Source organism: Mus musculus, chromosome 6 (genome assembly GCF_000001635.26).
Source record: "Mus musculus strain C57BL/6J chromosome 6, GRCm38.p6 C57BL/6J".
Lineage (NCBI taxonomy): Eukaryota > Metazoa > Chordata > Mammalia > Rodentia > Muridae > Mus > Mus musculus.
Genome location: NC_000072.6, coordinates 141,555,848 through 141,573,035, shown reverse-complemented (window position 1 = coordinate 141,573,035; position 17,188 = coordinate 141,555,848). Strand labels below are relative to the sequence as shown.

The window sequence follows — 17,188 nt, the reverse complement described above, 5'->3', positions numbered from 1 at the left end:
GGGAGCTATGGTAAAAGATTTGAAATTTTAGTTCATATATTGAGACAAGTTGGAGAAGGGTACTGACTCCCTCCCTTCACTCTTCCAGGGCAAAAAGAATTCCTGCTCAGAAGGTGACAGGGCAGCAGTCTGGATGGTGTAGGCTGTTTGCCAGACTAAAGCTCCATTTCCATCATCAAAATCAGTAAAACATAAGGCATTCAATTATTACTAATTTCAATAAAATGACAAAGTGTGTGTGTGTGTGTGTGTGTGTGTGTGTGTGTGTGTGTGTGTGCGCGCACGTGCGGGCGCATATATGGGGTGTATGAGTGTCTGCTTAGGTCAGGAGAGGACATCTGATTACCCTATAGCTGTAGTTCCAGGGCCTGTGAACCTGTGGCTATGAGGACTGGAAAGCACACCTGGCCCCTTGAAGAGCATCAGGTGCCTGTAATTGCTGGACGCCTCTCCAGAACCATCATTGCTGTGTTTTTAAAGGACATGTCTTTCCCTCATTCTCTGTCTTCCCATATTTCCCCCTTCATCTTTGCAGAACTGATACCTAAAGAAAGAATGGAAGGCAGCCGAGAGCCGTAGGTTTGATCCTTATGACAGTGAGTAGAGCCGCCATGCTTTTACCTGGCACCTTCCTGTTGCACTTCTAATCTATGAGGGATTTCAATCACCCGGACTCCTTGGGCGTGTCCTGTTCATGCTTCCTGTTTATTCTAAAGGTTCTTTCGAGTTGCGTATCAGGTCAGGCTGGGGAGGTGGAAGACGATTTTATGTAGAAATGAACTTCATTTTCACTGTGCTTTCGCCATTGCTGAGAGATTTATGTAACCTCTCTCAGCTTTGCTACCCTTTATTAAACCGGGATTCTGGTATCATGAAACAGTGCAGATGAATCAGGTTGTAGTGTGGCTGATGTGTGAGAGTGATGGCTTCACCGTGCTGGCTTTGAGAAAGTCATTGCTATGTAAGTGTCCTCCTCAATTTCATCCAAAGCATCCCACTGTCTCACACTGAGATGACACGTCTTACTTTCTTAGCCCACCACCTTGTCTTTGGACTGTACAGGACCTACAGAAGGCTGATTTCCTTAGACTATAAGCTCCTGGCTATGATGCCTCTTTACAGGATTCTCTGGTTTATCTGTGCATGTCTTAGAGGGATCAGACCTGTGTTTAAACCAACGGTGAAGAAAGGAAAACAGTAGTTGCAACTTGAAGATTAGAGAGTGGACTGCCAAACCCACTAACTGCAGTCAGAGGAGCACCAGTACCCAGGAAAATGGATGCCTGAACAGAAGGTTTCCAGTACAGAGAAATGGAGGGCTACCTGGTGGTATCCTTCTAACTTGTCTGCTAAGCGGCAGGTAGGCATCTATGATAGCACATCCTTAATACTATTTAATCCATTCACTTTCCAGGTGTAACAACCACGGAAGTTATTATTCATTTTCAAAAACTTTGCCCCTTCTTAGAATTGGGAACAAAACACCCATGCAAGGAGTTACAGAGACAAAGTTTGGAGCTGAGACGAAAGGATGGATCATCTAGAGACTGCCATACCTGGGGATCCATCCCATAATCAGCCTCCAAATGCTGACACCATTGCATACACCAGCAAGATTTTGCTGAAAGGACCCAGATGTAGCTGTCTCTTGTGAGGCTATGCCGGTGCCTGGCAAATACAGAAGTGGATGCTCACAGTCATCTATAGGATGGAACACGGGGCCCCCAATGGAGGAGCTAGAGAAAATATCCAAGGAGCTAAAGGGGTCTGCAACCCTATAGGTGGAACAACAATATGAACTAACCAGTACTCCCAGAGCTCGTGCCTCTAGCTGCATATGTATCAGAAGATGGCCTAGTCGGCCATCACTGGGAAGAGAGGCCCCTTGATCTTGCAAACTTTATATGCCTCAGTACAGGGGAACGCCAGGACAAGAAGTGGGAGTGGGTGGGTAGGAGAGTGGTGGGGGGAGGGTCTGGGGGACTTTGGGGATAGCATTTGAAATGTAAATGAAGAAAATACCTAATTAAAAAAATAAATTTAAAAAAACTTAACTTTTAATGAGGAAAGAGTTTATTTTACTTTATAGCTCCCAGGCCACACTCTATCACTGAGGAAATTTAAGGTGGAAACTCCAAGCAGGAACCCGGACACAGGAACATTAGAAGGCATGGAGGAGTGCTGTTTACTGCCTTGTTCCTTATGGCTTGCTTAGCCTGCCTTCTAATATAACTCAGGACTATCTGCTCAGGTGGGATGGACTTTTCCACGTCAATCATTAATCAAGACGTGCCTATAGGCCAACACTGTGGAGAAACTGCCTCAACTGAGAGTCCCTCTTCCCAAATGAGGCTATCTTGTGTCAAGTGGAGAAAGAACTAACCAGGACAAATGACATCTAGAGCCTACTCTCTCTACAGGGTCAAAGTCTCTGACTGTTTTATGCATAAAGTACATATCAGCTACATAGTACATGTATAGTGTACATAAATATCTTATACTACAGACACACAGTGCAGAAATGCATAGTACCACATAGTACAATTTGTAATATCTATGTTACTATATCTTTTCCAACATTATGTTTTTATGGATTATTTGGGAATTTCATACAATGCTTTCTGATCAAGTTGACATGCAAGTCCACTCAGGTCCCCCCATCCCCAGAAACTTAACTTTTAAATATTTTTATGACCAGGCAGTGGTGGCACATGCCTTTAATCCCAGCACTTAGGAGGCAGAGGCAGGCGGATCTCTGAGTTTAAGGCAGTCTGGTCTATAGAGTGAGTTCCAGGACACCCAGGGCTACACAGAGAAACCCTGTCTCGAAAAAGCAAAACAAAACAAATATATTTTGTGAATACAATTTATGTCTAAGTACAGAGTTACCTAATTCATGGAAATTTGGGAAGTGTTTGTTTAAAAATATTTTGATTCACTGAATTCGTAAGCAATAAAGTATGGTGACATGGTGACATGAATTGCAGTGTAACCATGGATACTTCCAAAATCACAATGAATTTATGTAAATTATAAAATTACATCTTATTATATGTAAACTAATGAACAGAAATTGTCTCAGAAGACAACCCCATCATGAATGTTTTTTTTCTGTATCAGTTCAAGGAGGAGCTAAATCTGAAAGATCTCCTTAGGAAATACTCAAAGTAGATTCTGGTCAAGTGACACAATGTACAGATGACATGTCATAATCAAACATAATAGACAGCCATCCCCAGGAACACATATCACATATCAATGGAGACAATATAGCATGAAGCAGAAATAAGAAAATAATTAAAAGGAATGTACAAGTTTAAAAGTTTTAAAATAAATTTAATTACATCCTTAGAGGTTTGTCATGTTATGCTTAGAGTCAAAAGCAAAGCAGGCATACCTTTGGAAGCAGAAAGGAATTGCACATTGAAGCCCTTTTGATTATGCTTTTATTCATTTACATGTATTGGATAAAATGACCCCATATTTGTTTGTTTCCATGATTTTTTTTTAAAGTCGTGTCTCCTTGCCTGGCCAGTACTTGGGCTGCAATCCACGATCCCTTGCAGCGCATGTCTCCTTTTTGATGCTTGAAGACATCCCTATTTTTTCTCTTGTGGTTATTAAGCTGCTGTGTTTCGAGACATATTTTTTCTTTAAAACAAAAAGTACAGCCATGCTTAGGAAGACAGACACCGTGCCCAGGAGCGTGGTTAATCCCAGGTATATGTGTCTAAAAGAGGAGAGAGTCTCGGTTATAATTATTGCAGCCACTCAACTTGAAAGCAAAGCAAAACAAAACATGAAGGTTCTAACAGTGTGAGGTTGATTGCTGAGAGACACAGACTTAATGGCCTGGTGGCTATGAATGCTGGTGACCTCCTGCCAGCAGAGGCAACTTCTTAGTTGTATTGTCATTCCTGGTTACTGCAAATGATATAATAGTTCCCACTTCCTCTTTAAAGATTCCCTGAAGTTGGATAGCCATCTTCCTGCTTGCTGAGGCAGTCCTATTTAGCCCATTGCTGTCCCAAGTAATAATTTTAAAAGAGCCTCTTTCACTTTCAAAGGTGTCAAGGTTTGACTAAGTCATGTGGTGACCCTGTCTCAAATATTTCTTCAATACACTCCAAGGAAAAGCTGTGGTAAGCAATTCAAAGAAGGGGTCAGGGTTGTTAGTGGGACAGAAAGGCCTGATAAAGAACTTAGTGTTCAGCTTCCCCTCTTACATACGGTCTCTGCATCACACAATGTCCACACTGCAGTGAGCACTTAGCCTTACCAAATGAGAGCAGAAACCAAATGTCACTCCCAGAACTGGCCCTGGCCTTGGACCAAACATCCTTCACACATAATATCAAAGCCTATTAAATCGATCTTATTTGAGATGGTCTGCCTAATTCACATGCAACTTACAGGCTCAAGACTCTCGGATTTTTTTTTTTCTTTTGGTTTTTGGAGGTTTTTTTTTTTCCCCCTCTGAAACAAAGTATTCAGCGTGTAAGTCTTTGAATAAAAGAAGTCCTGCTTTTAAGCCACTGGAGTATGGCTTTAAGCAGTGGGGAGATAAAGGTTTGATGAACGGAACTGAATGATACCGTAGTGAGAAAACCGTGCTCTCCACCTCAGACACGCTCACCCACACAGAGAAAGCTTTTTACTTTTGTGCATTTCAAGTACTGGGATAATTGAACATCAGCTTGGCAATAAGAGCCGGATGGATTGAGAGCCAAATCCAGATCTTGCCCAGGGGATTAGCGCTGACGCAAATGGTACAGTTTGGCTCAGTTTAAAAAAGAATAGAATTAAATAAACCCAGAATGTGACCTAAATTTAAATGCATCTGAGTTTCAGGAAATATTTTGCCATTTGTGTGCACACATTTTCAAACCTGTATTCTAGGATTTTTTAAAAATCATTTATTATATATGTATGCTCGTGTGTGTGTGTGTGTGTGTGTGTGTGTGTGTGTGTGTGTGTGTTATGAGCCAGGGTTGCTCACTCTGCAGCCTCAGTTTAGCCTAGAACATATTATATAGCCGAGGCTGACTTCAATTAAGCATTAACTAATTCTCTTTTAGTCCCCTGAATTCTGGGATTACAGGTGTGAGCCATTTTTTCCTGCTCATTTTCATCATTTTTAAAAAATGATTACTTGGGGCAGGGAGAAATTCAAAGTATAATGATACATATATGTGAAAGTGCCATAATAAAATACATTCATGAAACGCATTGCTAACTGTGCTAACTTTAAAAAGTCAGAACAAAATAAAATAATGATGAATTCAAAATGAAATTCAATGTCAACACTTGGCAATATTTTTTCATGTAAAATAGAATTGTTCACAGTTTTTTGGTTGATTTACCTCATAAACATGGAAAGTACACAGGGAATTTTAAGCTTCAGGATGTGGCAGAAAATGAGCTGTAGGAGCACAGAGCTACATGAGTGTGCTTGGCACTGTACCTGAAAGCGTGGGAGTCATACAGCCTGCAGGAGCCTCTGCTTCCACATTTCTTAAATCCCCATTTGAGGCATGAAGTGTCAATCAAAACACCAAAGTACACAGGGGCTGGGATTCCTGCTGTAAGAAACATAAATGATCGCTTCTAAGTTTTTGGCCATAAGAAGTGACCCAGAACCACTTACCTTGAGCTCAGGAATCACTGATTAGGTAGTGAAAACCCACAATTCTTCACTGAGACCTCTTTCTATGGCTCAGAGTTTGGTCACAAGCTCAGGACCCATGCAGTAACTGTCAGTGGTTTAGGTCTAGATGCATGTCTCCTGGAAATTCACACTCAATGTGAACACAACTTCTCCCTCACCAAGTGGCCAAGGCAATGAACCTGGATGCCACCTCTGAGCCCTTCTCATTTTAAAACCCAAGCCATAAAATCTCTTCCTTAGGTATATATCCTCCTCTCTCTGCTTCTGCTCTGATGTAAATCTGAAGGAGGGTGTGTGTACAGCTCACTGGTAGAGAATTTGTCTAGCATACATCCAAGCCCAGGGTTTAATTCCTAGACACCCCACCCTAATAAAAGCAATAGCCAAGGGTTCTTTTTTGCCAATTCCCTTAACTCTCTCTACTCTATTTACTAAGCAAATAACCACACAGATAATTGCCCAAGGTATTCCAAGACCAAACATGACATGTCTGGCCTCATCTGAAGTCATATTAATTGTCTTATGTTTCAGATACCTGCTTCCCTGAACTTTTTTCAGTGATTAACATGCTCCACCCTCTTGCCGAACGCCCCGAGTAGCTTTCTTTATCTGAAGCTGATTTCATCTTCTTGCCTCCTCCTTTTGAATGTGCACATACCCTTTGCATCTCAGTTGAAATGGTTCCCTTCAGAAAGAGCCATTCCAATGACCTAAAACTGCATTCATTCTGCTCAGCAGCCTACAACTTTCCTCCCTTCCACAAACCCTTAGTGGCCTTTGATTGTGTGTTCTCAGAAAACCAAGCTATGCAACCACAGGATAGGCACAGGATGGTTGGCTGTCTTACTCATTATACTTCGCAATAACTGATCCTTCTTAGGGACAGAAGATAAATTCTCATCATCAACTTTCAACAAAAGTCCTCTGGAAGGATTAAAATGTGTTCACAACTTCACTTCTATTTTGTACGTTGCAAACAGATGGTATTAAAATCTGGTTTGCACAGGGCTGTTTGTTTGTTTGTTTTGGTGTTTGTTTGTTTGTTTTCCTTTGAGTAGCCAAAATTTTTACAGCTAATAAAGGTGAGTTTATTTTGGCTCACAGTTCAGGGTATTTGAATCAGCCATGGTGGGGAAAGTGTGTCTATGCAGTAGGGGCATGTTTGGTAAATAGATAAAAGCAGAAAGCAGAGAAAACTCAGGCTACAAGTTGCCAAGTTGTAGACTTCAACTCCTCCACTGCAGCCCAATTAGAGATCTCTTCCTGCTAGGACCCACCTTCTAAAGGTACCCCAATTTTCTATATGTGACACCATCTTGGGATCTGACAAACAGATAGAGCACACTTCATATTTAAACCACAAAACCACAGCATATAGTAATAAGAAAATAATTTATTCTTCCTAAAGCCATCCTAATGTGTATATGACGCCATCAAGACAAACAGTCCTTTGATAACAAGTAAGAATTATTTTTTAAAATATTGCTTGCTTAAAATTCCACTGAACTTTTGGCCTGAGCGTGGTCATACATACCTTTAATCCCAGCACGTGGGAAACAAAGGCAGGCAGATTTTGTGAATTCAAGGCCAGCATGACCTACAGAGTGATTTCAGTATAGCTAAGTCTACACAGAGAAAAATTGTTTCAAGGAAGAAAATCCACTAATGTTTTATAAATAGTCAGTATATAATTGATTTAATATAGAATCATTTACAGTCATTTCAGCTTCAGGTAAAACATATACCAGAAATGGAATAATGACTTCACATCATCTCACAGGTCACTTATTAGTGAGAAATGACCTTTATTGTGGAGATGGCTATGACCCTCGATTTTACCAAGAGACCATTGTCCAGGGATGGTCTACACTAAAGTCAGGTCTGCCTGACAGAATGGGCAAACTGACACAGTTCACTTGTACAGTTTATTACCTGCTTATCAAAAGCAATCAGGTAAATGAAAAAGAAGGACCATTCATAAGATGATCACACTTGCCTAACTAGAATAAGGAAGGATTGTTAAATGCTGGAAAGGGTAGCTAGCTGTTAAATACAAGGGCTTATTTCCTTCAAGAATAGAAAAATGACTGATGTCTTTCTTTTTACCAGGAAGTTTTACATGAATGAGGTCTAACAAACTGGTGATCTTTTTGCTAATCTATGGAACCAGTCTTCCTAAATAACCTGCAGAATGCTGAGCATCGTTTGGGCCCTGTCTCTTGGTCTCTCAGGGAACGAAACCATTCCTTACGATAGAGGCATGCTCCATCAGTAGAATACCCTTACGCATATAGAATAGCCTTATGTGTATAAAACATCCTGATGCTTATTACAGGTCCTTCCTCCTCAGGTCCTTACTTAAGCACTGTTTATCTGTCAAGAGAACACATTCTTATTGTAAAGGCCACACATGCTTTGTTACTTTGCCAGGGAGTCTCCAATTAGCTATTGCTGAAGCTTTGTTGTGATAATTGTCATGTAGAGACTTTTCCCCCAAAGTGTTACTATACTTAAGTGTGTAAGAAACATAAACTGCGAGGTCAGACTCCAGAAGTTTCTGACCCTGTACCTGCTACAGTGGAACTGACCATAGTTTCATTTATCACCTTATTTGGATCATTCCCTACAAGCTGTGATGCTTGCAGGGCCTCTGATGATAAACCAAAATAAATACACACACACACACACACACACACACACACACACACACACACACACACACACACACACACACACACACACAGTGTTGAAAGAAAGAGGAGAAAAGTGTTCTTCTCATTATACTTACCAAGAACTCTTACTGCTAAGGTGTAGATACCCAGAGCAAAAGACTTAAGTTGTGGTTGAATGCACCTAAAATTTTAAAAAGCACTATTTTAAAAACGTGGCCTGAGAGATTTCTCAGCGATTAAGTCAGCTGCCATACAAGTATAAAGAGGATAGACAGACAGACAGATGATAGATAGATAGATAGATAGATAGATAGATAGATAGATAGATAGATAGATAGAGGCTTAGAAACCTGCTGTATGTAATTCCAGCCTCAGAAAGTGGAGACAGGCAGTCATTAGAGGAAGATGGCACTAAGACTAACCTTGTTGATAAGTTCTAACTGGGAGATCCTGCCTCAGTGAGTGAGGTGGAGGGACCCTGGACAAGCACCTGAGGAAATTATCATCAACAATCTAGGGCCTCATATGTGCATACTACATAGCTATTCACTATACACATGTACTCATATAATACACACACATACACTTTTCATAGAACCTTTATCTGGTCACAATCTTTATCTTACCATTTATTCTTTAAGATTTGTATTTTTATTTAAAGAAGTGAGGCAAAGTTTAAAGTTCTCTTATTTTTAAACATGTATGATTTAAAGCAGGAATCAGTGCTTAATTTATATTTTAATTATTCTTAAAAACTTATACCCCAATTAAAATATGCAAGAGAGTGCATATTAAATGGTCTAATATGTAAAGTTGTTTTAAGTCATTTACGTAATACTTCGAGATCAGAATCCTCAGTTGATTTAAAAATATCACAGCAAATTCGAGTCTTAGCAGGAATATGCAGAAAATAATAGCCTGTACATCAAAATGATCAATTCAAAACACTGTGTTATTAAGCATATCTATAAGGTATCTCACAAATATTTATTGCATACATTTGATGGAAGCATACTTAATTTATGGTACATTTTATCTGTGTTAGTTAATACTGTCACCAACATCAGAAGACAGGACATGATGTTTACTGAAAAACTTCAATGATATATGTTGTAACCTTGATCTAGGTCAAGGGTTCTCAAACATGTTGAATTAAGAAAACTCTACTCAGCTACATTTTTATAGAGAAATGTAAAGTGGGGTCATACGACAGTGGAACCAGGGGCTGGGTCAATTATTTCAAAAAGCTATCAAAAACCATGGCTCCACAAAGAAGATAGTTAGAGATAGATAGATAGATAGATAGATAGATAGATAGATAGATAGATAGATAGATAGATAGATAGATGATAGATAGATAGATAGATGATGATAGATATCATATATATGATATGTATATAATATATTGATATACCATATATATATACATATATATATATATATATGAATGATAGTGAAGTTGAAGTGAGGAGACTTGACACTCACCTCAAGAGTAATATATATCCAGGTATGCCACCTAGAGATAATGTATATGATGTGATGACTGAAATCACAAGGAAATAAAGAAACATTTGGGAACATCCATTATCTTTCTGACACCTGCCCATCATGCCTGACCAGTTTCCTGACTTGGGGGCTGCAAATCCCACACAAGTGCAGTTAGAAAATATCTGTAACACAGTAGAGAAAAGTCCAATTATTGAGGTATATTTAATTAAAGCAGAAGTTACATAATTTATTTTAAAATACTTTTAGTACATTTTTGCTGCATTGAAATATATTTAAGAGAGAGTATTTCATTGTTCAAATAGTGACTAATCCTACAGAAGATTTCTTAGTAAATTCTAAGATGTTCACATAAATCTTGCTTCCTTCATTCTCACTTTCATTCTTTCTTTTCTTTCTTCGGTAAAACACACTTCTGTTATATGTAGAGCTGGGTTCCTTGGTTACAATTTCCTTTGTGTACTTTGGCCTCTCCCACCTCCTACTCCTCACCCTCTGCCCCCCACTTCCTTTCCACTATTGTATTCTTTGATTGTACAGTGGTCATTTTGTGCTCAGATTGCTTCTTCTCTTACCAACCAACCTGCTTTCCACATAGGATGAAAGTGCATGTTCAAAACTGATGGTCAAATTCTCTCACTGTTCTCAACTTTGCCATTAGTGTTCTCTGCATACTTATAAGGATCCCAAATCACTGTTGTGAATCACCCATTCTCTATTCCACTCTTTCTCTATCTGTAGCTCCCAGATCCCACTCCAATCTCAGTAGTCAACAATTTTCCCTCTTTCTCTGCTTGGACACAAATGGCTCCCACAATGGCAATTTTGCAGGTCTGTTTTATCCTAGAAACACATCACTGAACACAGCAAGTTCACCCATATCTCATGGTCTTGCTGCTCCCTACCCAGGAAGGTTTCTTCTTGCCTGGTTGGTTTTTCCCTGTCTGCTCTGAGACTTCATTGGAGAAAACATGCATGACTTCCCCTTGTAAACCACATTCATACCTCTGTCCTTTCATCCTAACGCTGCTCCTGCTGCTGAGCGTAAGGCTATTTATCTTTAAGATTCATCCTTCTACTAGAATACAACTTCTATGAAAGTAGGATCACCCCACCTTGTCACTAGTGTGCATCCAGAACATAAAATTGACTTTATTTTCATTATTTAAGTGTGTGTGTGTGTGTGTGTGTGTGTGTGTGTGTGTGTGTGTGTGTGTGTGAGAGAGAGAGAGAGAGCGCACGCGCATGGGTATGTGTGTTATGTCAGGAGCCAACAAACAAATATCTAGCAGGTGATCTTCCTGAGATGAGTCTGTTTTGGATTGATAAATAATCCAAGACAGATTCATTTCCATAGGCAAGTCCCAGGATAAAAATCATTTTAGGAAAGATTCCTGCTGTTAACATGCTTTTCCTGTTATTATTGAACATATATAACATTCATTATGTATTAGCACACTCTTTTGAGCAGATCTCTGCAGAACTACAAAGATATACTATCTTCTAGTGGTGTATACAAACAAACTGATGACTTCTTAATCCTTAATGACAATCCTATAAGAATTTCTAAAATTATGTCAGTATTTACTAAGCTAGATAGAACAAAGGCTACATTACATAAGCTCCTGCTGTTAGGCTACAGGTGTTAATCACCTAAGCCAGGAGGCTTTTAACCCTCAGAATTAACAAGGCAGTTTTTAGGACCTTTTAGAAGTTTTCATCAGCATTCAGTATAGTTAGAGAGCTAGAATGTCTAGAGACCATCAGTCTTTAAAGCCACACCAGAGTCCTACTCTATCATTTCAACACACTCCAGGCCAGGAGGCTCCTGGCAGTTCTGGTAAAAATATTTTCAGTCATAATCCATCTTCTTTTATTGTTGTTATCTTTTCCTGCATCTCACTGTCATCTGGGATGTTCTCGTCATGTTTGCACAAGCATTCATAACTAGCCAACAGAGTATTTAAATATATGTGTTGTTCAATCTTTACAGAAGACTATTTGACCCTGAAGTGCAAAGGTGTGACTAGAGGGGAAGTTGGTTATTGTCACGTCCTTCACAGATGGCTTCTGTTGCGTACTGAATGTCCATTCTTGGTTCCCTCATTGAAGTAGCAAGCTTCTGTACAATAATATTTGGAGGTAAGACCCTTAGGAGGTCATGAAGATATAGTCCTCAGGAATTAGTATCCAACAAGAAGAAACCACTTTAAGGTTTTTGAGGTGGAAACCTAAGGGCTCTTTGGAAAGTATTGGATGTTGTTTTGCTGGGGCAAAAACATGAAGGAGTATTTTCCTGAAGCAGGCGCAAGTAAAAGGATGTTCTGCTAAAGCAAGCATGTGAAAGGACACGTGATAAAGGATTCTTTTCCACTAATGACAAGCATGTATTGGTCCACCTTACATTGTGTAGTTGAGCTTCATGTTTTAGGATTCTATAATGAGAAACACACAAAAAAACCTTCTTGTGGTGTGCTGTGGTTTCTTCCTGCTTCCCCTGACTCAGGCTGATTGGCAGAGTGATGTCAGGTGAGACAGATCATGTGCTGAGGCAAGACAAGTGGTGAGGAGGGCACATGATGTTTGGAGGGAGTATAAATAGGACTGAATGGACAGTGACAGAGGTTGGATAAACACAGAGACTGGGCAATAAACTGAACATCATTTCTGTATCTGTGATGAGTAAATGCTTACAGTTTAAGCCACTCATCTTAAGTACACATGTGATTCCACCTGAACAGACTGAGCAAACTTCCTACATAGAGTCCTGCCTCCTCTGCCCTACAGATGCCCTGCAGCCCAGACCATCTACTTATCATCATCAAGCAGAGCTGCCTTAGAATCATCAACTTCCCTGGGATCAGTTGCTAGCATTCTGAATCCCTTTCTCTATATACAGAACTCTTAACCTCCTATATTTGTGCTGTGCCTGAAACCTTCTATGTCTTCTGGCCTTGAGCTTCAGCTCAGGAGACACCAACTCTAAAGCAGACTTTTAAAATGATATGTTCTGGTGTTTGGAACTTTCTTATTCTGGGCTAATACTTTTTACCATAAAATGGGAGTGGTAGACTAAACAAGTATGAAAGTTGTTGTACCTGTTTCGTGACTAATTCTTTCAACTTCAGATCCACAAGAATGATTTAAATTATTTATACTTATACATAAGAGTAGGGTCAGAACGAGAGCTTCCACCTGGGTGACCTCCTGAGCCCCAAATGGAGGTACATGGGACTACTGAGTAGCCATTTAACAAACAGACATGTTAGGAGATATTTCTTACAATGTTCTTTCCACTCCGGCTGGAGGATTGACAGCCAGCAAGACAAGCCGACACATAGGTAATCCCATTGTCCCCACACATGGGCTCCCATTTTGAGTCTGAACATTTACATCTTGAGTTGCAATCTGAAAAGAGAGCTCGTTCATGATAAGAGACAGGTTTGGTTCTGAAAAGAAATGTAACAGTATAAAATATTACCTCTTAGCAAGCCAGACCTTAGTTTTAAAATTATCAATGTTCTTGAGTCATATAAATGCTATGATATTGGCAATCATGTTTGTTTTTTGAAAATACAATTATTGTGTTAAAGACATCAGCATCTAAGTGTTAAAAATGAGCCCACTGTTAAACGTCTTTCCCTTAAACAGTACCTTGATATTATAATGGGCTTACCCAATATAATTAAGTCCATGGTTTAGTGTAAAGGTCATATTAAAGTCTTCTGCTTCTAAGTTTCTTTAATGAAAATTTGGACAGAGGTGGGTTTGTCCATGGTTACAAGACAGAAAAGTATAATTCTAGGGCAATTTATGACATTGTGCCTGCTGTCTTTGGACATCCAGTATGATGAGTATTGCTTTTAGTAATAAATGAAAGCAGCCAAAAACAAACACTTTTCTTACATCCATTGTGACTGCATATCTACTTGCATATGTCTTTCCAAACAATGCATCATGCATCTTTTGTCTCCATATTCTCCCCATATTCTGCATCCTACATCATCTTTGTGCATAGAGTTTCACATCATTCAGTGAGTTACCAACTCATTTAGCCACAGGTATTTACTGGAACTCTCTGAAGTACTAACTTTGTGAGGATGGAAAATGTTTATAAATCTTAATAAACAATATTTACCCTCCAAGTGTTGGCGTTCTTGAATTTTTTTTTCTTTTTCTCTAGTCTCTCCATGGGGCACTCACCCATGGGAATGTTATTTTGGCTTCATGTTAAGTGTTATGCCCATAGAGTTTTCATAATCCTGTTTCCTCCCTCATTTTACTTTTTTTCTGTTAATTTCTCAGTTTGCTGAATTTTGTTTTATGTGGATATTTTGGAGACTGAAATTGACAAACAATATACTGACATGTGCACTTAGTGGAGGCCAGATCAGTCTGCACATTTACTCCTACGATGCCAGTTTCAAATACAACTCTTAGCACATAGTAGAGTAAGAAAGATAGTCTACAGGAACTGATTCATGATCTTGCTATGTAGCCTGAGTGAGACTTGAACTCTCTGACCACCTGCTTCAGCCTCCCTAGTACTAGTGTTGAAATCATCCAAAGGTGGTATTTAGGGAAAGAAGCAGTGATGTGTGCCCTTGCTTCTAGTGAATATTTCCTATATTATTGTAAGGGCAATTTCTTAATTTAGGTAACAGTCCATTTAGTTGGGCTGCTGTGGATTAGACCATCTCAAAGATCACCCCAAACAGAACAAAAGGGCATTTGACTAGGTCTCAGGAATGTCCACTGGGAGCATTTAATCTCCTCTTCCATGAAATGTTGACTGCTGGCTGAGATGATCAGTTTTATCTGTAATAACTAATGTTTTTGAAAGCCCAGCATCAGGCCCCTAGAGGTCCTGTGAGGCCAAGGTCCCAGATGATCAGACATCCAATGAAATGTGGTATAATAGAGGCCACCCACTCCCTTGCATGTCAGGAAAGCCAGGTTAGGGATGGAATTTGCTAGAACGCACACCATTTGTCAGTGACAAACTTAGGAGTGAACCCCTCCCAGGCTTCTTGCATCCAAATTCTTGTTCTCATAACAGCATTATGCTCCTAACTGTAGAAGAAACATTCCCCCAATTGTCATATCTCAAGCTTGTCAATAGAGAACCTTTCTAGTGTCTAAAATCAAAATAGCCTTTACAAACAAAGCAATTCCTGGGGAGAATTTTGCATAAAATTAATTAGTTTACATTACTGAGGACATGTTTACTTTGCAATCTAGGGCAGATTTTAATTGTAGAAACATCTTATGGAATATTTTTTGGACAGTATGGTTGTGGATTAAAATTTTAATTGTAAAGAGTTTCAGAAAACACAGCAGAGAGTTTATCCTTCAACAGGAATTGTCTTTTAGAGAGCTGTGTTGAGAGGACAGAGGCTCCCTAGTGGTGTTGCAGGTCTTTGGCTGCTTTCAGTGGCAAAGCTATTCTCAAAGGTTAAATCTCTGCCATTGTGAGGGAGGTTGTAAAAGTATGGAAAACAGTTTTGAAAGAGGAGTTCAGAATGCACCAAATAATGACAGCATGAATATAGTTCAGCTTCAGTCTCTCAAGGTGACTGACTACTGAAGAGGCTGGTACTCAATGGCGTCATTATCTTTTATTTCTATAAAATACTTCATCTTTTATCATGGAAGTGCTCATAATATGAACCTCAAATATTCACAGCTGTTGCCTATGTATTTCCTTTTGCCTTAGAAATAGCATGATGTAGAAAGATGTAAACTCTGAGCCCTGCCTGTGCTCAAGGTCAAGATTGCCTTTGATAGACACCAAGTTTGGGAAGCAAATAGACTTTTTAAATCTCCCTTTTCTTCAAAGAAGGTTAGGAAAAACTAATTTGTATAGGAGTATAAAGGACACACTTAGAAAATGAAAATTATTATGTTTTATAAATTGAAAAATACAAATGATTCCTGAATGCTGGTCTATATAATGAATATGAAAGTTACAGTCAAAATGACACAGGACTTTTATCCTCTGCAGAATCTTCTAGCAATTATTAGTTACCATTGACACTTATCATATTCATTGCTGACCACAGCAGACTCTTCAGCCTCACAGTCCTGGTAGTCATAGTTTTTGTTTTTTAAATTAAGATTGTATTCACTAATTTTTCATTTTAGATGAAAGAAATTATAGTGTGTGCATAGTTAAAAGTAGAAGAAACTATGTTGGTGAAAAAAATGGAGGCTAGAAATGGGGAGCTGTAGAGATAGAGGCAGGTGAGGAACAACAGAATAAAAGATAGAAAAAGAAAATGTAAAATGTCTGTCTCCTATAAATTTATATACTTAAATAATTGGGTCTACCACTATGTGGAGGTCTTTGGGAAAGCTGTGGAAGCTTTGGGAGGTGGGGTCTGTAGGTCACTGGGTCAGAAGGCCTGGAGGGTGTAGCACAGGCTTCCTTCCTGACCCACCACAGCCTCCTATCTGTTGATTTGTGAGAAAGCAATTCCCATGCACCCATAAAGACATGGGATCACCTACTGCTATGCTGTCCCCACCATGATATACTGTATATGCCCCCATAAAACTGCAAGCCCAAATAAACACCTCCCTTTTTAAGTGGCTTTCATCAGGTACTTGGTCACAAGGCAGCCAACCATTGGCCTGAGCTTGGGTACCCCAGATGGAGGAGTTAGAGAGGGAGTGAAGGAGCTTCAGGGGTTTGCAGTCCCATGGAGGGAGTAACAGTGTCAACAGGCTAGACTCCCCGGGAGTTGCCAGGGAATGGACCACCAATGAAAGAATACACATGGAAGGACCCATGATGCTGACCACATATGTGGCAAAAGATGGCCTTGTTGGACATCAGTGAGAGGAGAGGCCCTCGGGCCTGAGGGTGTTCAATGCTCCAGTATAGGGGAATACCAGGGCTGGAGGATGGGGGTGGGGTGGGGGGCATCCTTATAGAGGCAGGGGGAGAAGGGGTGGGATAAGGGGGTTCTGAAGGGGAGACCTGGAAAGGGAAAAACATTCGAAATGTAAATAAAGAAAATATCCAAGAAAAAAATAGAAAAAAAAAAAAAAAAGAAAGAAAACCTAAACAAAAACAAGAAAGCAATGAATACAAGAGATGTGCAGAGTCTGCATTTCTGCCTCTGCAGGTCTTAAAGCTGTCCGGAAATTTAATCTCTGGCACATGCTAGAGGTTCAGTAAGATCTATAGATGAGCAGTGTAGAAATAGCTAGAAGGATGCCGCTGCTCCATCTGGTGGAGTGACAGGAAGAACTCGTAAATGGAATGGTGAAATGTGTCCTCCAAGATCCAGGTTTGCGTTAAGAAAGAAACAAGAAATGGTATAATCAAATCACTGAC

The 17,188-nt window shown here is 39.7% G+C and overlaps 1 protein-coding gene across 3 annotated transcripts in view; it reads right to left on the bottom strand.

The window, feature by feature from the left end:
* Positions 1–2,858: 2,858 nt before the first annotated feature.
* Positions 2,859–17,188, bottom strand: part of Slco1c1 (solute carrier organic anion transporter family, member 1c1) — a 45,824-nt gene continuing 31,494 nt past the window's right edge. The window contains exons 11-15 of one of the 3 annotated variants that reach the window (NR_149743.1): positions 13,130–13,254; positions 9,826–10,010; positions 8,457–8,521; positions 5,465–5,582; positions 2,859–3,730 (exon numbers count right to left, since the gene is read on the bottom strand). Coding sequence is in view for 2 of the 3 variants with exons in the window: in NM_021471.3 (NP_067446.1) it covers positions 3,508–3,730; positions 5,465–5,582; positions 8,457–8,521; positions 9,826–10,010; positions 13,130–13,295 (757 nt within the window). In the remaining variant the exon portion in view is untranslated. Of the gene's footprint in view, positions 3,731–5,464; positions 5,583–8,456; positions 8,522–9,825; positions 10,011–13,129; positions 13,296–17,188 lie in introns of all 3 variants that reach the window. The other 2 variants (NM_021471.3, NM_001177772.2) reach the window with 2 other exon arrangements.